At 37.8% G+C, this 16,049-nt stretch overlaps 1 protein-coding gene across 3 annotated transcripts in view; it reads right to left on the minus strand.

Moving 5' to 3' along the window:
- The window catches only part of CTNNA2 (catenin (cadherin-associated protein), alpha 2), a 457,589-nt gene that overhangs the window by 127,064 nt on the left and 314,476 nt on the right, over positions 1 to 16,049 (minus strand). For all 3 annotated transcript variants that reach the window (XM_010580746.1, XM_010580747.1, XM_010580745.1), the window contains exon 7: positions 602 to 682. In XM_010580746.1, coding sequence (XP_010579048.1) covers positions 602 to 682 — 81 coding nt within the window. The remainder of the gene's footprint in view (positions 1 to 601; positions 683 to 16,049) is intronic.

Genomic DNA, 16,049 nt, shown 5'->3' on the forward strand with positions numbered 1-16,049 from the left:
GGAGGGGACCCTTAAATGTCATCTAGTCCAACCCCCCTGCAGTGAGCAGGTACATCTTCAACTCGATCAGGTTGCTCAGAGCCCTGTCCAACCTGACCTGGAATGTTCCCAGGATGGGGCATCGACCACCTCTCTGGGCAACCTGTCATTTATTAGCCTTTTCTGTATCTTCATAGGATCTTTATTTAATACGGTACCTTAGAAGTTTTCTTTGAAAATATTCTGCTCTTACAAACTTTTTCACATTCTGCTCGTTGTTCTTGTTATTTCAATGAGAGTATTCAAATAAATACAAATAAGCACATATGCCAGTGTTTTTATGACTGGGGTTGCTGGGCTGCAAAGGCAGTGAACGTCTGGCCAATCTGCCTACCCTCCCACATATTAAGAGCATTGGGGGTTACACTTGGAATATGTTTCAGTTTCCCTTTTTTTGTCTCAGGAAATACTACTCCTTTGCTTAATGTCATGTGTAATGTAGTGCCACATCTAAAGAAGGACACAAATTCTTTGTACCTCTACAGGTGGCAAAACCAATCTGAAGTTGAAAAGCAATGACTTCCTTGGAAAATCAAGAAGCATTATAAAAAGCATAGATTACCTGTCTTCGAAGGTCTCGTGTTTTCTTGGTCATCTTGTCAATAGCAATGTTGAGTGGGTCCCCCTTCTCCTTCCTTCCAGTCTGTTAAAAATGAAATTTTGGAGTTACAGAAAAATACTCCAGAAAATACACACTTGTTATAAAAATAGTACAGATTTATCAAAGGAAATCTGTGCATCTCTTTTTGTTTGCTTCCATCAAGTTGTTATTGCCAATGTCATGTTTTTAACATGTTTACGTGTGGGGGACATAGCAGATTATTTTAAAACAATCCTAAAATGATAAGAAGAAAGATTAAGGTGACTCACTGGAGAGTTCAGAACTTTTCCACCAATAAATTATGTGCATATATTATAGCCTATACTCCAAAAATCTGGCAAGACCTTTCACTATAAAACTAATATTAAGAGTTTCTAATCTCCATCCTGCCAGGCACTGGGAATGTTAAACATGATAATAAGCGGCAACACAGCTTGAGGACAGAAGGAAAATGGTCCCTACGCCTGTAACAGGAATCATATTGGCAGACATTAGGTGCAGTATAAAGAAGACTTCCACTTAAAACACTTTCCTGCAGGAAATCTCAAAGCAGAAATCCTCATGAAGATTAAAAAGAGGGAAAAAAGGGTTTTGTGGCTCATAACGAATGAAAAAAATATTTTTTTAGTTTAATGGTACAAAAAGCATTATGTGACTTTGTCAGCTGTATTACCTTTCTCTTAAGAGAAAGCTGCTTCTCTAAAGATTGTCACATCTCTTATCACATTGAACTTTTTTTGATAGCTTTTCATCAAGAATCAAAATGATCTTCCATTCTTTCTGGCAGTACTCTTTCCTTCCCAACGCTGTTTTCAAATACTCCCATTTAGAATCGTTCCTTGCATATGATTAAGAGTGATTTTCTATTTCCAGCTGAGCCTAATAGCATATGTTTCTGGGAACTATTGAGAAGTCACTTTTGGGGTGGAATGAGGATTAAACATACCCTTTCAATAATAATGTCTCAAATGTACAGCACTGTTATCAGCTCTACATGACCACGTTAGCAAGTGGCCTGTGTTCCAGTCCTCTGCTTTAAGCATTCATTCGAGAGAATGCCTGCTTTCTATTATTGTCTGTAAGTCTAATTATGATACGTGGCAAATACATTTACGATCATTCAGAAATCTGTAAAACCCATCCCCTATTTTTATTTAGAAATTCAAACATAAAAATATCAAGTGCCACTAGAATTTAATACAAAACATAAATTTACCTCTTAGGTTTTTAAAAAGAATCCATTACAAATTCTGGAGTTAATTGTACAAATTGACACCAGAAAACAGAGAGAGAAAGCATTTGCTATGATACAAGCAAAAGGAGGCATCTGTGTAGCCCATCAATATTTTTAGCTCACTTTTCTTGTGTTCATGCTTTGACTGAATTCTTCTGGTCCCCAAGTAAAGAACTACGGCTCTTTAGCCTAAGCAATGCCAGCACATGCTTTTAGTTTTAGATGTCCTGAATTCAGTCCTTGGTATTTTGTCCAAGACAGCAGCTGTCACATGTGCACACAATCTATAGTTTTTCAAGCTGAAATTTCACAATAAAAATGAGGCGGTTAAATTTGGTATAGGGAGGCTCTCCTAACTGTTGAAACGGTACAATGGGGGCTGCCGGATGAGCTCGTCTCAGCCAGGTTCCTAGTTTGTTAGACTACAAAGCTATATTCTAAGACAACTTCCAATTACTCCAGCTGTGTGCTGTGTACTAGCTGAATGGAGCATCCTTGGTGACATTAGCTTTCTGGGATGCTTTATTTTCCAAGTCAAATAATTCATTTTCTTTAATATTGTTTGAATTCTTCTCTTCCTTCTCATTGTTTAAGTTTTAATACATTGGCTTAGAAAGACACAAAACCACACAAAATGTTTCAAGACATTTTTTGCTAGGGAAAGATAACCTTTTTTTTTTTTTTTAATAAAATTGGGAAATAGTTTGCTAAACTGTGCAAATTGCAGTGAATATTAACACAATGCAGAAAAAAACAAAAAGCAAACACCGTGACACTTAAGGCTACATTAGGATGCTATTTTACAGCTCTCAAACAAAACAACTGGTTAACAATTCTTCTTGACTGATCCCATGCAGGGCAGATGTATTTTGTGTTCACCAGCGACACGCAAGGTCAAGCACTTAATGCTTGGCACCCATTTAGGGTGTCAGAAAATTGTCCTGAATAGGAACTTGGGACTTCTTCCAGGGTACTCAGCTACAGGATAAAATGACACTGAACAAATTAGGCATCTGATTAACTGAACCGTTTAGGATCAAAGGCTCCTGACATTCCCTAAATGGTCACTGGAAAAAAGTAGAAATTTTGAGATTGACTTAGAAGTTTGCAATTTAGATTCCTAACCTGGGTGTTTTGTGTTGCTTATAGGAGGAAACTATCACTGAGAGTAGGCCCATGGTAGCGTCCATCTAGCACCTTTCCTAAGCCTCTCTTCGTAACTTTTTTAGTCTAGTTTTAAATTAGATAAACAGTGGCCCTTAAGGTACATCCTATTGTGAAACGCAAGACAACTGGAAACCCTTCTGTGACCCTTAGGCCACACAACACAAACTGTCAATATCCATCTGGCCAGCCCCTTCTCCCTCCAAAATAGAGAAAAGCCTGTTCTATACTGCTCGCCCCAAACCTCCCTGCTCTGTGCAATTGCCCGAATCATGCTGACATGCTGTCTGAGATACTGAATGGCGTGAACCAGCCTGTGCTGGAAAGCAGACCAGCAGACCAAGTGGACAGAGGTCCAGTCGAGCTCTCTCAATGGCAATATTTTATTAACACATATGAATACGGACGAAGTCATAGAGACACATCTCATGTTCTGCACAGTTTTTATTTATCCAGGAATTTTAAGTGTCCTTCACCTGTTATAAAATGGCTGCTGCCTTTTAATCTGGGTACAACCCCCCTTCTTCACTGTATGATTTCAAAGAAGGAGAAATTTGTTTAGTAAATCACATTATTGAAAAATAAATAGCATGGCATGTGATGTTACATAGCTTCAGGCAGGTCTGTCAAACACCATCTGCTCTGTGCTGAAAATATAAGTTTATAAAAGTTTATTTATTTAAGTCCTTAAATACTCTTATATTAATGTTGCTCTGTGATAAATTTTTGGCCTTCATTCCTAGAAGGGATAGAAAGGATTTTAGTGGTTTCCTGTGTTTCTGAAAAAACCCATAAAGCTTAGCATTGAGCCTTATAGCATTTCTCTGTTAATCTTGTTCTGCAAAGAGAAGAAGGATACTTTGGAGACGGGATGAAAAGGAAGTAAAAATTGCTGCTGGCATTGGGTTAAAAGGAGAAGGAGGAGAAATGCACAGAATTCCTTGAATGCCAAAATCTTGGTATTCAGAGTTCCTGTGGACAGAATTACATCTATTTATGGTGTAATAAGGAGAACATTGTTACAGTAGAATATATTAATCAGGTTCCTGATTTCTAGTGACCATTAACAGCATTTGCATACTGTTTTTACTCAAGATACTTTCAAATGTTTCTCTCAATCTGTGTTACTCCCAACCTAATTTCCTGAGAGCTTTTCCCTGCCTGTTTGATTGATTTACAGCTAATCAGGACGAGCTAATTTCCACGGGCTCCTGACCAGGGGCTGTGCTGTCTGCAGAGTCCCCCAGGTCGGGAATGGGTCTTCCATTGCGCTTCTACCCAAGGCTGCCGTCTCCCTCCCACATCACGCCACATAAGATCCAGCTCCCTATTTTTCAAGCATTTTTTTAAGCCTGATTTGCCACCTGGCATGAGAACTTGAGTAGTTTTTGAACACATCCATGTCCAGTTAGTGGAAGAAATCTAAGTACTATTCTGTTTCTCTAGAAAATGCCTACAGTCGCAACCACTGTCAACAATATTACTTGAACAATAAAGCAAATACAGAATACAATCATTGCCTTCCTTATATTAAGCAAAGTCAAAAAACTTTCACTGTTAAAACTGCATAATATTAAGGTAAGCACTTAGTTAGACAGGGAACTTCAACTTCAGTTAGTTAGGAAGAGAAATAAAATAACAAAAAGCACTTAAGGTTGGAAAGAAATTTCAACATCTGCTGGAATGACCTCTGCTAAGATATAGCACTGTTTTTCCTTTTGAAAAAAGACTTTTTTCCTCTGCTTTGTTTTCTTCTTTTCATGAGCTGTTCACTGTTTAGACTGTTGGAGTAAAATAAAATATTCCAAAATATTTTTCACAACTATTAAGGACATTTATATCCCATGACTCACTCGTTACAGAACTCTTTTGATCAGCATGAGGTACTTAACAGGACACTCTTTTCTAACCCTAGAGAATATCACAGAATCAAGACATGGGCAGTCAGGCCAATCAGCCTAGAGACATAACACATTTTGGATGAGACACAGTCAGCCTTGGAAGAAGATGCTCCAGACTGGAACTGTGTTGTTAGTTTTGAATAATTCCAAATACCATCGATATGGAAATCAGAGAGCTTAAATTTCAGCACATGAAACAGATAAAATTGCTACTACCAAAATTATTATTATAAAGAGGACTTAGATATTATGGTAATGAATATTCTCATATTGAAAAGTTACGATTATGTACAGTTGTATGAAATGCAAACCCACTCTTTTGAGCATATTATTTAAAAAAAAAATTATAATCGATGCCAGATGAACAGGGCTGACAATAGTAAGCTACTAAAGAAGGGGATGGAGTGCCAAGAAATACACAAAAAGTGCAGCAACTGCAGGCCTACAACATAATGTCACAGACCAAACCCCAATGTGTATGACAACTAAATGAGTGACGTCAGAGAGCGCTATTATCCTTTTCCTTTAAAGTGCGTAATTTAGAAGCTCAGTGTTTCAATTTACCAGTAATAAAAATAACAGCCTAAAACGGCGTAACGAGTTTTGGGACCACTGTTTTCATGCATTCCTCTGTCTTCTCTGCTGCTTTAGATATAAGCCAAAATACCTGGGAGAGCTCAGGCTCCTAACATATTACGTGTTGCATGTCCAAGACATCCTCGCTGCCGTTAATCGAGTAATTTAGCCTCCAGGAGACAGGTGGAAAGATTATCTATTGATCCAAAAGCTACCAAACCTTGATATACTTTTATATTTTCATCATCCCCTAGGTAGATGGTTCCATTATTTACAGTTTATTCAGAACTTCAATATCACAATGTTTTATTAAGGCGTAAATTGCTGCTCAAAAATATATCTGTCCTAATATTTTATTTTAAATGTTGAACAACATTACTCTTTAAAAACTATGCTCATGTTCAATAGCCCTTTTAAAAGTGATGAAGAGAAGCTTAGTACTAAGAGGAAAAACATTTTGAACAACAGACATAAGCTGCATCAGTGCTTTTAAGCAGAAAGCTAGGTTTAAACATACCAATACATAGTCTCCCTCTGACAGGCTAAGAAGACTAATTTTGGGTCAGGAAAAGGCTAAACTATATATCCTAGCAGAAGTGAGTAGAGACTAAATTTCATTGGAAGTTGAAAATCCTGCCTGTTCACTAGGGAGATGGGTCAGGAAAACATTTTAGAAAATCTCTGTGGTTCCTCTATGGATGAGCTGAAGAAGACATCTTAGAATAAATAAATAATAATAAAAAAAAATTGAGTGGTGAGTAGTCTCTTAGGAGCATGGTGTGAACATGAATTACTGTTCTACTCAGCTCAGTGATTCATCCATACTTTATGTTTATTCCTATAAATTATTTTGGGTTTTAGCATTTATTCTAAGTAACTACACAGGAGGTTCCGCAATCACCTTTTTTCCTTCTTCAATTTTGATGGAGAATCCCCTCAAGTGGAATGAAAATTTGTAGGTTCCCTTTTCCTCTTAATAATTTTTTTTTTTTTGAGGGAAAAAAAGAAGAGAATTTTGCATAAATGGGGGAAAAAAGCTTGCTTGGATATCCTTTTTCTGCTCAGGTCTTTTCGCCTTTGTTTATGCAGTTGCAAAGGAGAAAGGTTCAGTCACCACAGAGAAGGGACAAGACAGAAAGGTTCCAGTATGTATATTATCTTGCTGCTTCACAATAAAACACTGAATTACAGGCTTTCTTCATGGCTTTCTTCTTTCCACAATCCTACTCAGTTCTAGAATGCCATTCACTAAATAACCTGCTCTTAAATGTATGTTATGGACAAGAAGTTCTCTTAAAATAAAACAATTGCTTTCAGTAGATTTTAATTACCTTACAAAATTGTGATCAGATCACAGTTAGTGTAATTGGTTCCAGTGTAGCATAAATAATCACAATAATGCAGAAAACTGGGTAAGCCACATCCTTGCAATGCCAGATAGTAAATAAAGTCAATAAAATATAAATGAACCATGAGCTGGACATGATATCACTACCTGACGTGCACAAATCTTGTCCTTGGCCTGGATCCAAGCCAGTTTTATCTAGATCTGTACATAATTAAAACTAACTATGTAATGAAGTAAAGAAATTATGAAAACTGAATATGTAAATGGTTGAAGAATATTCTCTTTTTCTATTTTATGCATGTTTTTTATGCAGTCCACATCACCACAATATCTGAATGTCTTCAAGTGGTGAATTGATGATTTAAGTGGTGCGTTTATTTGCGACCTTGCGTGGTTTCTTCTTTTATCTTCTCACAAGAGGGAGAACTTCTGTGTAGGGGAGTATTTTAGTTTGGTTGGTTCGTGCCTATTGCTTTTCTTGTTTTGCATAATTCACTCTTGTAACTACTTCTTGTCTTTTGGCAATAACCAGGGATTTTCAGAAACATTATCAATGACAGCCATTTGATTTGAAAGACCAGTTAGGATTAGGGCTTGATTTTATTAGTTCCCAAGTGGCAGCTGCTAGTATTAATTGATATTTACCCATAATCCCATACTGGCATCTGAGCTTCCCTAAAAAAGAACTGCCTGAAGAATTCATATTTATAATGATATTAGAGATTGCCTAAAATGGAGAACTTTTTCATTCTTGAGAATGAAGGCAGCAATTTGTCGGGTTTGGTGGGGTTTTTTTCACTGTAGATATACATTGAATATTTCTGTAGTTCTGTGTATTTTTGAACACAAGTTTTGAAGATGACTGTGGTGAGGATACAGTCCTCCTCTTGTAGCTACCAGACAAGACTGGATTTTACAGCACACTGAGGTACCAAAAATGCAGAAAAGGCAACTGGTGGGTCTTGCCTAAGTTACCAGGCAGGTCTAACATACAAATCTCATCGATATTCATTAGGTAAAACATGCATTGGTTCTTTTTTTTTTTTGGAAGGGGGCGGGGGGGGAAGCCATGCATCTATTAAAAGGTCTTCCCCAAGGCAAGAATATCCTGCCATCATTTAAGAGTTGTGCCATTTAATTAAATTCAGATCATAATGTAGCGCACACTGCCCTTTGAGAAAGCAGTGCTAGTTTTCAGGGTAGGACCATCTCATTTAATTTTACCATCTAGAAATACTTAATAAAGTCTAGTTATTTTACCTCCTTCTATATTTAGTATATAGTGACAGGCATTTTTAGAGCACCCGTCTGTCTTACATATTGATTTTAATATGGGATACATCACATGGGGTTGCTTCTCTCCATTGACAATGCGGGGGGGCTTGTGGTACTAGATGATCAATTCTTAAACAATTAAGTTTCGTGAGATAAAACTCCTTCCTAGTAACTACAAAGATTGTCCAGCCCTCTAAAGATCAGGCTAGAGACTGCATCTTGGACAAATTATGTGTGTTTTGGATGATTTTCTTCCAGAGAATTTAAAAATATTAGCATTCTAAGGGCACCTTTTTTACAAGCTTTCCCAAAAGACATTCCTGTACTTCCAGGCTGTGGTCTTTTGAGGTCCTGTAAATAATTCACTTTCTTCCTACTGTCTAAAAGAAACACACTTCATAAATTTTAGATTTGGCATTGGATCTTAACAGTCTTGCTTGTTTCTCCATGCTCATTTTCCCCCTTCAAAACCCCTGAACATACAAATACCTACAGACACACTTTAATACTTTGGTCATCACTACCAACAGCCTTAGGACAACGCTATGTAAAAACTGTTTCTTATCTTTGTAATTACAGGTGTGATTGCAGGAGACAGACTGTTGCTGGTCACAGAAACGTTGCAACCTAATGAAGAAACAAAAAAATCCTCCCAGTTATAGCTGGATTTCTCTAATCAGAGCTTTCTCAGATAAAGACATATGCCAACATTACCCTAATTTGGAACTGCAGTTTGCTGATAATAGGGGAAAACAAGGAAATGCAGTTGGAGGAGCCAAAGGCTGATAACCTGAGATGGGTTTTCTGGTATGTCCTCAAGAAGTCTCTGCGATATGTATGTAATGAGATCTGTATCACTGCAAATGCAGGGGATACGAGTGTTAGCATCCAAGTGTACTTCTGATCCAGGGTTCTGTCCTAACGTCCTTGAGAACTGATGTCTCTGAGGCTTCCCCTCATTTGTTTCTTTTTGAGGGGGCTGACTTTGTAACAATACGTATTAGAATATTGATCTGCAGAATATTTCTTGCAGTTAAAGAGCATCTTTTCCTTTGCAGTGCTTACTCAGAGGACTCAAAGAAGAAAACATAAGGGTTTTCATAGAATAAACTGCATATTTCTGTTCCGAAGATGTCAGTACACAAAATTGATACTGTTACACTTAAATGTATATAAAAAAAAATAGAATTTCTGAGGAAAGAAATGTGGATGGTGTAAACTGTTACAAAACCATGAGCTTCACTGAAGCCACGCTAATTTACACCAGCTGAGAATCTCCCCACTCATCAGTTAAATGAAATCTTGCAGATGCTTCCATTTAGAAGGTCAGAAATGTTTACTCCAGAGTTCGAAATTATTCTAATTTCTTCACAGACATCTACTTGCAAAGGGTCCACTACAAACTCCTCATTTAACCACCAACTGCTTTCCAGCTGTAAATTGCAATCTGCTTTTAAATTGCTTCTGGATGGCTTCTCTTAATCTAAAATAACTGGAGGAAAAGGAGATAGTACACGTTTTTTCTTTCCCTTCAGATATGGAAGCCCATAGTGAAGGACTATGTAAATAAAAAGTGTTAAAATTTACCCACTTTAATACAAGCTCTTGAGAAAAGTCTATTCTATTATTATAAGCATAATAATTAATGTTACTAAGTAATGAAAGCGCTATGAATAAAGCCTTCTATCATATCTTCTATTAATATTTTATCTGTTAAAAAGTTGAAGCAATACCAGGAAACTAAGAAAAGAAGAGTGGTAGAGAAGTTCAGGACGTCTTACAACATGTAACAAACAATACCACATGCATCTAAAATCAGCAAATTATTTGAGTAAAACTTTGTTACATCTCTGTTAAAGATTAGTGGAAATACTTGTTAGAACTCTTCATGGAAGTGATATTGATGTCTGGTATGACCACTGGCCTCGGTCTCATGTCTCATTCACTAGAAGGCACTTGTAGCCAATCTCTTCCTACTTGGTTTTAGATTAAAGGTTATATTATGAGTCACAGGGATGAGTGTTATTCGCTGAATTAAATGCAGGACTTCCTGAGACATCTCAGCATCCCTTTAAAATGTCCTTTTAGTGTTTTTCAGGTTCCCTTCTTGGAGGAATAAGAGAACCACATAATGTTATTTGGTTGCAAGCAAAGACTTTTTTGTTTGTTTATATATTTAACGTTGGCTTTTGTAGTGTGGACCTTTATGCATTTTTTTTCAGCAAAGGAGCTTTTTAAACAAATAGACATTTCTGACAAATGAAGTGACCATTGGAACCACATCAAAGATTTCACGACATTTACAGGTATTAAATGAACATTTCTAATGAACATATTGAAGTTCCAAATATGCCATTGTATTTAGATGCAGAATTGTTGTTAATGGCTGTGGCAGTGTGCTCCCCACCCCACTTAAGCCATAACCACCAGTGGGGGTTGTGATGGCTGCATCCAGCTTACTCTGGACTTTGGGGGACAGATGGCAACAACCTGGAACGGTGACCCAGACGTCTTGCTGGTATGCAGATAGAAGTCAACCATCTTACTCCATAAATAGGGGACAGCCCCGGGCCCGCTGAGCTCTCCTGCAGGGCAGGGCTGCACACCAGGATCTCCCCTTGAGCGGGGTCACCTCTCAGGGTTACTCCTCGAGGCTGAGAGAGTCCTTGCCGCCACAGATTCTCAATAAGTGATTAACAGCATGCTAAACTTTGAAATCCTAAGTGATATAAAGGATTAACTGCACACGTGTAATCCTTTAGACATAAACCATTGACCAAGTCTGGGACTAAGTCTGGACCCAGCTGCACCCAGACTCCCCTCTGGGAAGGAGTTCAGAACGCAAGTGGGTCCTTACTGAACCTCCTGACTCAACGGGAGGGTCTCCCTGACAGTTTTGTCTGACCCTGTCCTCTGTGCAGTAAATAATCCAGTGTACGTTGCCATCGAATCTTGTTAAACCGGTCGCATTTACCATTGAACTTCGTTAACTACTTTATATCAATAAAGTATACTATTGCTTCTCTCTTATGAGTGAAGTACACAACTCCATCCATGACAAAGGCATAAAGACAGGTATTATATAGTCTTAGAGTTCAAACCTCCCAAGTCTCCCCTGTCTGTGGGAGGCACAGATTTGGCTTGGCTGTACTTACAGTGCTTTGATTATCAAATATCACTGAAAAATAGAATTTCAACGAGTTGGTTGCATCTGTCACTAACAGATCTCTTTATGAGATGTATATCGAGTATTACATCTGCATTTCTTTCTTTTTAATTGCATCACTCTTGTATTCCTTAGATGATCCACAAGGAAATGAGGTCTGGTTTATTCCCTATCAAAAATGTGTTCATCAATGTATACAGCTGAAAGTCAATGCTAACTCAATATTTGTACTTATAGCAGAGAATTAAATGCTTTTTCAAATTCATTGTTACTTTCCTTTCCCTTATCTTGCCAGTTCCCTCCAGACCACCCAGGTAGTTTTTTTGTTTGGCTTTTTTTGTTTTCTCTTTATCCTCCAACCTGTTCTGCACACTTTTCAGTTACAGTCTACGCTGAAACAATGTTGGAAATTATTTCGGTTGATGTTTCCTGCAGCCAGTGAAACCACTGCTATGTTCCAGCTCTGACACTCTACTTGGCAGCGTACTGTGCAGCCTACACAATATCAGGTTAGTGCATGTGTCAAACTTTCTGAGGGCAGTGACGTGCGTCTGGCAACAAGGCTTTTCAGTCTGGCACGTCTCCAGTGAAAACCCCACCTGCAAGCAAACAATGCGTGTGAGGTTTAATTGGACACATACTGTAACTTTAGCTACAGTTTTGAATGAATGGAGATAGAGGAAAGCCTGGGAAAGAAAATAACTCAATCCTCATTACAGTAATTAATCGTTCACTTTGAGTACTGGCTGCTTTGTGTCCACATGTTCCTTTGTAGGACATCACTACCATGAGGCATTAGTGATGAAATAAAACAAAACAAAAATTAAAGAGCTATTTAACCTCCAACGAGACTTTCAAAAGAATGCAAGAGCAAAGGACCACCTCCTTCTATTTCTACAGAACAAAGCTGCAGTCTATTCCTGTCACCACCTTAGATCAATGTGCTTAGTGATATCCATTCAAATTACTTGTCAGTTTAATCAGAGGAAGTGAAACACAATTACAGGGCATTAGTGTAAAAGCCAGCACAAAATAACAGAATGTCCATGTGGGATACCTGAAGCAAAAGTCTGTTGAAAATAACTCTGTGACATTTTCATCAACAGTCTTTTTACAGGAAAAAAAAGCTTTTGTAAATGCTATTACAAACTAATTAGGCATAAAATAACGCTTTAAGTCTATAAACTGATTAGAGTCCTTATTCTCCTTGTAGATATCAGAAATTTTTTTGGCTTTTGTTCTGTTCTTAGAATAAAACTAAATTCATAAAGATAAAGACCTTTACTGAAACGATAACTGGCACATTTACAAAGCCTCTCTGCGCTCCCTCTCAAGTCAGCAGGAGTTTTACCATTATTTCCATTGAATGATTGGAACATTCACTTTTCATGGACACTCCAAATTTGCACTGAATATAAGCTGTATTTTTGGAATCATCAAAGAGATGACTTGGATTAAGTGGATGAAATGGGAGCAGGGAAGGGAAGGGACTCTTCCTTCTCCCCCTGAAGGCAAGGATGTGAGACTGGTGGATTCAAAAGGACAAACAAATGCAAACCTGCCCCCAAAGCCTTGCCTGGAGTCCCCAGGTGGGATATGCTGGGGTGGGCTGCGGTGCCTGGAGTCCCTGGGACCCTTTCATCCCAAGCTGCACCACAGCTCAGTTTCAGTGGGATAGGTTAAAAAAATACGCCCAGTCTGGAGGCATAAAGGAAATAAAGATTTGTGAATCCTCACAACAGGAATTCAGACCGAGGCCTCTCATTTCCTGGGTGATACTTAACTATTAAAAAAATAAATAAATATAGGAGGCATAATAGCCTCTATGTGATTTAGAACCTCACTTAGTCTTTTCAAAAAAGTAACTATCAATACATGTCTTTAGGATACAGCATAAGCTGGAAAAAACCTTCTCCTTCCAGCCCTAACTTGCTTTTTAAGATCCAGTAGACATGGCAGCTCAGTCTGTACTCAGCAGAGTTAATCTCCTGGATTGAGGTGACTTCATTTTTTTCAGTAGTCACAATGCATAGCTCAGGTCCTTGTACCCCTGTGGTAAAAAAGTCACTTAACATGTTCATGTTGTAATTCCGAGCTCATAGACTCCAAGGTCTTTAATTGGATTTGGCCCTTTATCTTCTATATTCATGAGACGGTAATTAATTTGACCATCCCTGCCTGGTCCACAGGGTAATTGAATGAATAGCTCTGCACATCCACATAAATGCCTCCAAAAAGAGTTATTACTATGATTGTGCAATATGACAAGTTAACTCTGCTACGTTGATAATGATGACATTGAAACTGTTAAGGTAAGTGCCATTGGAGCCCATCTCATAGGTAATGGAAATGGAAGAAAGTATATGAATATGCAACACGCAAAACCACTGCACAGTTTACACTCTGCCTGGCCTTTAAAATAAAAAAGATAAAGTCAACCCTATCTTTCAAATTTCCTTGATACACCATCTTCTGGAAAACAAAAATCCCCCAAATATTGCAAAAGGGGTTAAAAGCAAGGTAGTTCTTTTGGTAGATTGCCACAAAGACTTCTTGTAGGAAATGGAGTGCAAAAAATCTTAAAGAATGTTAAATGAAATCACAGCAGACTGAAACATGTGGTTCCAGTGCAAGACCTGAAAAAACTTTGAAACAGATGCTAATTGGCACCACCTTCATTCTGATGTTCATAAATGAAACTGAGCGAGCCTTCAAAGGTGCCAAAGGAAGACTAGCCGTCCAAAGAACATTTAAATGTGCTTGGATTTGGTTTGTCAGCTCCAAAGTTATTTATATCCCGCAAAGATATTTAGATGCTTTTGAAAATTCATCCAATGAGACAAGTGTGTGCATTTTCAACAGGATTGAAAGTCCGTGGAATTTAAATTCTTAAATTAGCCTGGATATGCCTTCTGTTATCAATTAGCATTGGCTTTGGAGGTGAACTACTGATCTGGAGTTGTACCGAGTTATTCACTGCAGGAAACTTTTTACTGCGGAATAGTCCATGGTTTGTACCGAGACAAATATGGTAGTTTGCAAGTCTCAGTACAAATCATGCACTATTAAAAGTTATCCACAGACATCTGCAGCTGTTTAGAATATGACAGATGCATATAGAAACTAATTGCAAGTGGTAAAAGTGCCAACTGACCTCTACATCTGGTTTTCTTCCTTCCCTCCTAAATAACTTAAACTTAGATGTTTCAGATTAAACCTCTTTTTAACATATAAGGATATCAACTATTTTAAATAGTACTGTTCTAATAATTAACTAATTTGGCTCTGCAGTGACTTCAATAGCAATTGCAGTAGTAATACAATGTAGCGTTCCACACTTCCTATTTATTACTCTATTCTTATATGCCATACCCTATGATTTCATTGGTATCATCTACAAAATCATGACTGAATAAACGTTTCCTATAAAACTCAATGATTTCAATAAAACGGGAACAAGTGTAGAGATTCTGCATGTTATACATGGCCATGATGTACACCAACAAGAGAGCAACTGAATCCACAGTCTGTGGGAACTAGACGCTGCTTCCAATTCCCAGTCCAGTTCTGTTTCTAATAGACTATATTTTAGCAAAGTTTTCTTTAGTATGGCAATTAGCATTAACGGTGAGTCAATTCCATGATGATCAAACGCCTAAAGACATTTTAAAAAATAAACTAAAGCCCGGCAGGAGAAGCTCTGTGGCTTTCCACACCACATGATGCTTTTCACTTCAAAACTACTAAGTAAATTACTGAGAAAAAGTTACTGTGAATAAAATGGGCTGCACTGTGTAAAGTAATTATTTCTAAAGTGTGAAACGGGTAGGAAGTATCTCATCTTAAAGTAGTGCCATGATGCATATTACCTCCCTAGTATAAAGTGAACACTCTTTATTTTTTTTCTTTATCTTGCAGGAGCAAGCTCAGGAATGAAAACTTTATTTTTCTAATGATTTTTTACGTGGGAGAGAAGTGTAAAGATTCAACCTGTGAAACTATGCTGTGCTCCACTATTTGTACCGCACTACTGTTTCTGGAAGAATCTTCTAGAGTTTCATGAGCTCTCAGGAAATGCCCAGTAATTATAAATATATTTGATTAATGCTCCCCATTTAAGGCATGCATGATGGAGACGTGATCTCCTGCGTGAAAGACCAGCATTTCTGGGAGTGTTAAGGGGCGCACCCCAGTTAAGACTTAATTTGTGAAACAATGCAGAACACAGCTTGCCTTTAAGTATGTCTTGCAAATATGTCGTGCTGCAGACCCGTTCTGTTCCTCACTATTGAAACCAGCGGTAAAAGAAGGTCATTTTAATTGAAAAGTTATGATCACAGCATGGGTTAGGAAAATACCCTTATGATTGCTTCTGAGAGAACAGAGGGGATTCTTGCAATTAATTAATACCTAGATGCAAAACAACAGGCTGTTTCAATAAGAAGAAAAGGTTATTTTTTCTCCTGGTGTTTTTTTTGGGTTTGGTTTTTTTTTTTTGACAACTGTTATTAAAAGTTGCAGGAGTGAGGAGAAGGAGGAAAACCATGTAAGAATCAAAAAAGCTTGTCCAAGACAAAAGGTGACACAAATTGGTAGTAATGAACTGTGTATACTAGTTGGCTAAAATACTGCTGTCCATTTAAGGGATAATTACACAGAGATTAAAATATTTATGCAGAATACATGTGAAATTCAGTCCCAGGTCAAAACTGAGAGGTAGTAGAGATTAAATAAGAGAGTACTAG

Source organism: Haliaeetus leucocephalus, unplaced genomic scaffold (genome assembly GCF_000737465.1).
Source record: "Haliaeetus leucocephalus isolate CR32 unplaced genomic scaffold, Haliaeetus_leucocephalus-4.0 Scaffold741, whole genome shotgun sequence".
Lineage (NCBI taxonomy): Eukaryota > Metazoa > Chordata > Aves > Accipitriformes > Accipitridae > Haliaeetus > Haliaeetus leucocephalus.